At 38.6% G+C, this 5,570-nt stretch overlaps 1 protein-coding gene across 1 annotated transcript in view; it reads right to left on the bottom strand.

Moving 5' to 3' along the window:
* arhgef3 (Rho guanine nucleotide exchange factor (GEF) 3) overlaps positions 1 to 4,995 on the bottom strand; it is a 48,006-nt gene extending 43,011 nt beyond the window's left edge. The window contains exon 1 of the mRNA XM_008301278.1: positions 4,956 to 4,995. Within this exon, the coding sequence (XP_008299500.1) occupies positions 4,956 to 4,990 (35 nt within the window). The 5' untranslated portion in view covers positions 4,991 to 4,995. The remainder of the gene's footprint in view (positions 1 to 4,955) is intronic.
* Positions 4,996 to 5,570: the final 575 nt, after the last annotated feature.

The raw sequence follows: 5,570 nt of genomic DNA, 5'->3' as shown, positions 1-5,570 counted from the left end.
GGTTTGATGAGACAAATATTTTGCCTTTTGGCCATCAGACTGGACGCTATGGCACTAAACACTGCACATCATCAAAACCACACCATCCACACGATGAAGCATGGTGGTGGCAGCATCATGATGTGGGGATGTTTCTAAGCAGCAAGCCCCAGTGACTTACAGGAAAATATTACCAGTTGCTTGCTTTTGTGTCTCTTTTATTTAAGCATCCAAAAGTAGAGATTTTCTGCTTTTTTTTTTTGTGCTTCAGAGCCCTGGTGCAGTATGGACACATCAGGGGAAAGCTCACACGGCACAGTGCAGCGTCTATGTGCACATATCTACAGTGTGTAGATACATGTTTAGGGAACGACATGAAGAGGAATAAACCTGACTAAGTGAACAGATCAAAGTGCTCCTTTAATGAGGTTTTCCCTCCTCTGGACGGCTGCTGACATTTGAACTGATCGGCGCTGTAAATCACCACACACACTCACGCACCTAAATGCCTCATTGAACCGGCGGGGCAGCATACTGTGATGGAAGCGTGGTGATCAGATGAGCAAACACAGCAGCAGAACAAACATCAGCCGAACAACATCTCCATTGTCCCTGAGCAGCAGCAGAACGACATTCCTTCACAGATTGAGTCACCTCGCAGACATGGCATCTGTCTTCAGGAGGGATTTACACGCTGCTGCACGCATCACTGCAGCTTCTAATAGAAAAAACTGGTGAATTTAAGTTTGCACTGTAACAAAAAAAATAAAAAAATCTGGGAAAATCTGGCAGCAAGTGTCCAAAAAAAAAAAAGTAAAACCCAAAACACTGGAGTAGTTCACAAAGTGTAAAAAACAAACAAACAAATAAACAACCTGACAAAACTGACAAAACAAACTAACAGCAAATATCTGTAAAATACCAATGTTTTAGTGTTAAACTATAATTTATTGAACACATTGAAGAGACATTGAGAACAAATTAGTTCTTGTAAAAATACTGATTTTTGTTTTGTTTTACTCCGTTTATTTACCAGATACCGTTAATTTAGCAAAACAGGGAAATCTAAAAACAACAGTTAAAAAATAAAATTCAATTTTCTGTCCTTAATATTCATAATTATTGTTTCAAACACCTGCAAACGTTTGTAAAATACTGATATGATTTAGCAACTAAAAAGGTAAAAACTAGGCATTTTTACACTTAAACATTATAAAAGAAGGAATTACTATTTGTAAAAGATTTCTGACATAATTTTTTAGGGTTAACATCTAAACTAATGCTTCTTTTTTGTGATTTTACTAGTATTTTTTGTAATTGAACAAAACAAAGAAATATCAATTAAATAACAGCACTTTTTAATTAAAAAGTTCAAAAAATCTGTTAAAAATAGTTTTCTTCCCAACTTTTTTCTGTTGTTACTAACAGTTTATAATCATCTGCATATTTTTACTCTATTTAATAGTGTCATCTATTAAATAAGATAAATAAATATCTACAAATGTATTTTATGTGTTCTGTATTTACGTAGATAGGTGCTTTCTATATTAAAAGATATTGTTTATGGTTGTTCAGTCACACGACTTGTTATTTTACATTAGACATTTCAATTTAGTCTGTTTTTTGTAATTTTATAAATATTTTCATAAATCAATTGGCAAAAATCTGCAACGCAAAAAAGGAAGAATTCTCTAAAATGACAGATTTTTCTATGACGTATCAAACTGAGCACCATCACAGGATCAATACGTCGGGTTTTGTTCAGTGAGAAAAAGAAACAGCTGCTCCATCACAGATACATAATTTACTAAATTAGGATCATGAGACTCCAATCAGTAAAAATCCTGTCAAAAGAAGGCTGTTTGGTCATTTCTCAGAGGATGAGGAGCGACTCTGAACCATTTCTCAGGAGGAGAAACACTCAGAGTAGGCTAAGACGGAGCAGCATTTCACAGTGGATGATGGAAAAAGTCAGATTTACTGATGACTCCCAGTCACAGATGAGATGCAGTAACACAAGAAATGTGCATTGAATGGACCCTGACTGAGGTGAGGTTCAGGCTTCAGAGACGAGCTGCACACTCTGCTTTGTGCAGCAACATTCAAACTGCAGCAGGAAAACGAGGCCAAACACACGTCGAAGCTTTGAGCTGGATGGTAAAAAAAAGAAAAAAAAAAGTTCAACAACTGTACAAACTACAAAAATACTGACAGATATCTGTAAAATAATGATATTTTTGCTGATTTAAATACAGTGGGGGAAAAAATATTGTAATCTTATGGTCAACTTTTTGTTGACTTAAAGTAAAAACAGATTAAACAGATAATACAAATTATTAATGATCATTTGTAAGAATATAGATTTTTAAAATGTAGACTTTATTTACAGTTTTGACTAATTATTTATTTATTTATTCATCTGTAATTTGACAAAACAGAGAAAATCTCTAAAATAACAGTCAATTGGTTGTTTTTTTTTCATTGTTTTAAAAAATAAAAAATAAAATACAGATAAGAACTGTTAAAAACTTTTTTTTTTTAGGAAAAGATGATTTTTCTGGCCTGCTGGGGACTACAGCCCCTGTTAATGGGTTGCCTGCTGAACCAGCTGAGCTATAGGGGTGTCCTAAAAATGTATTTTTTACACTGTAAGAACCACAGAATAGTGTCACAGACTTTAGTCCACTTTCCTGACCGCAACTCCACTGGACAAGAAACTCCTTTAAACATCTCGTTGGGTTCCCATGTAGAGCCCACGTCAGCTTTGCTGCACGTTTGATTTTAAAACAATGATTTTGTAGAGAAACCAGAACAGAAGTCATAAATATGTGGTTCTGTATTACAGCAGAGTGGCATGAAAAGAAAATGCAAGTGCTTCGGCCTCTAATAAAGCAGCTTCATCAGCTGACTTTGAGCTGAATAACAAATTAATAACTTCCACACCAAACTGCCAAGACAGCAGCTTCTCTACACAACTCTGTGGTTATCAATGTGAGGACCGACTTGAGTTCTACACCGTCAGGGGGAAATATTTGTGAAGTGAGACTCCCAACTGCTCCTCAGACCTGGCTTTAAGGTTCCTTATTATAGAATGTGGGCCCAGTTAGTCGACTAGATTTCAGCTATCACATGGGATTAAATCTTCAAAATGTTTTTGTTTTTTTTTTAGGGGAGGGGGCGGGGATGCTGAAATTGGATTAGATCATGTAATCCAATCTAGGCTTTGATCTGGATCAAACATTCAGTATGTGTTGTTAAGAACCTTTTGTCTGGACTGAGAAGCCTATGACCCAGTCCATCAGGACTGTCCTGATCCTGAATGGTTTCAGGAACAGTATCCAACAAAACTTGAGAACTGATCAAATAATACACTATTTCTATCATGTAGTAAACAGTACATACAGGAATGTATTTTTTGCTCTTGATCTATTGAACTGGTCCAGACAGAGCAGACATCAGGCTTCCTGTTTGGCTTTTCAGTGCAATAAAGTCAAAGTTTGTCTCCTCAAAGTGATCCGCTGTAAATACTTTAAAGGTTGAAAATTGTGCTCCTATTTAGCAAATCACTTCAAAAAGTCTCACATGTTCCAAGAATGTGTCTTATAATACCGCAAAGATGGTTGGTTTCACTCTGAGTGTATAAGCCCTGGTCAGTCCTGTTCTCAGCAGACTGTGGCTTTAAATGAAGCTGAGCCCCTTCAGGAAGAAGACTGTCTGTGACTGACAGCCCAGAGCAAAACCAATGACTGCTTCTAAAGAGCTCATTTGACAGGAAAAGACCAACAAACTGACAGCACAACAGTTGCTTTGAAGCTTTGTGTTTGGTGAGCTTGTCAGTTGATGTCAGTTATAGAGTCAGTGTTTTAGTGGTGGAGCTTGGACATGGCTGTCAGCTGACTGCTGGTGAACATTTAGTGTGACTGGATTGCCTGTAGTCACTGTTGTAGTATGTAGTCACTGACAACACAGTAATATGTAAATGAGAACAGCTTAGCAGGGAATAAAAATGCAGTCTGTGTGAGCCCAGAGAGCAGGAGAGAAGCCAACAGATGTCAACAGCAGCTGAGTTTAGGTTTCACTGAAGCACAACAGTCGACATGAAAACACAGCGACTCACACAGTCCTTGTTTACTGGTTTTAAGTTAAAGTTCCCACCATCTCTGAAAGTCCCTCAGCTGTAGTTTCCACAGAGCTCTGAATTGTGGGCACACCATAAAAGCTCATGTTAGCCACATTAGCCTCGAGGATGATCCTGTTGTTGTGACATTTCCATAAAAAATAAAAGTAATGCACTGAGCCCTCATGTCCTCAGGTGCTGGGAGTGCACGAGGACTGATGTGTTCCCTCTTGCAGCCAATAGCAGAGCATTTTGTGCACTCTGAGAGATTTTAGAGATAGCAGGGGGGCAGGATCATACAAAGTCCGAGCTGGATGACTATCAGTTCCTCAACTATCACATGGAAACTGAGAGTCTGTAGTTAACCATGTGGTAAATATCATTCTCAACGTTTTTGATTTACACCAACAAGACAAACAAAACACAATAAAAATGGATTTCCACCATTTGGGACTTGCCATGACTCCCATTTGGAGTAATGCAGTGATCCCAGTGTTGCTTTAAAAAGCTGGTCCAAAAGCAAAACGACTGGTCTGATCCTGGTTATCAGGACCACTGAACTTAGTGAGCAGCCTGGTCCTGGTCTGGGTTTGGATTTAGAGCACAGTGAGTGTGTTTGCTCACACTGAGGCAAACTTGTGACTCACAGCCATAAAACCTCTTTTCTTCTGTCTCTTCCTTCACCACAGACTTTAAGTCCTGCACACAGCCTCATCATAAAACAACAGCTTGGCAGAGGCACAGTTAACTCCCTGCCTGCCTCTGAGCGCTGCACAGTCCTCATTCTTATTCTCATTTCAAACGGGCTTCCCCCCAAAAACACACACTTCAGTACACAACCAGAGCAGCTTGTCCTCACCTGGATCCCCGCTGACATCCATCACCTGCCTGCATCGGACTGCAGCTCCTCCCAGAGATCCGACAACAGCCTCACGATCAGGGGTTTGTTTATCTTTTAAAACACGCGAACAAACAAACAAACAAACAAGTAGACGTTTCCAGCTTCTGTCGCTCGTCCAGTGAATTAAAAACGGAAACTTCTCTCTTTTGAAATGAGTCAAAGTGAAACTCGGGCTCGGACACTGAGCTCAACAACAAACCGAGTCGTTGTGATTCTTGGTTTGTGCAAATGATCAAGTTGCATGAAGTTAAGTCAGAGCGGAAACTCCCCACGTGTCAAAATAAGAGCTGGAGATGTCTTCTAGTTTAATTTACAAATAGCTGCATTTATAAAGTGTGATGTCAACTGCCACGACCTTTATTCAGCACATGTATTTATATAATTCTACCTGTTTTCCTGTTTACTTCATCATTTGCATGTTTTTGTTCTTCTTCTGTATTTTACTTGTTGCTTCACGTCCACCATGTTTTGATTGTTTTTCCATGTAAAGAAATAAATAAGTAAATAAACTCGCTTGCCTGCTTTAAAGAGAAACATCTTGAGCAGATTCACATAAATCCAATACAAACAGAA

This window comes from Stegastes partitus, unplaced genomic scaffold (genome assembly GCF_000690725.1).
Source record: "Stegastes partitus isolate 25-593 unplaced genomic scaffold, Stegastes_partitus-1.0.2 Scaffold1654, whole genome shotgun sequence".
NCBI lineage: Eukaryota > Metazoa > Chordata > Actinopteri > Pomacentridae > Stegastes > Stegastes partitus.
Note: the sequence above shows the minus strand (reverse complement) of the source record. Positions and strands in the feature narration are given on the sequence as shown.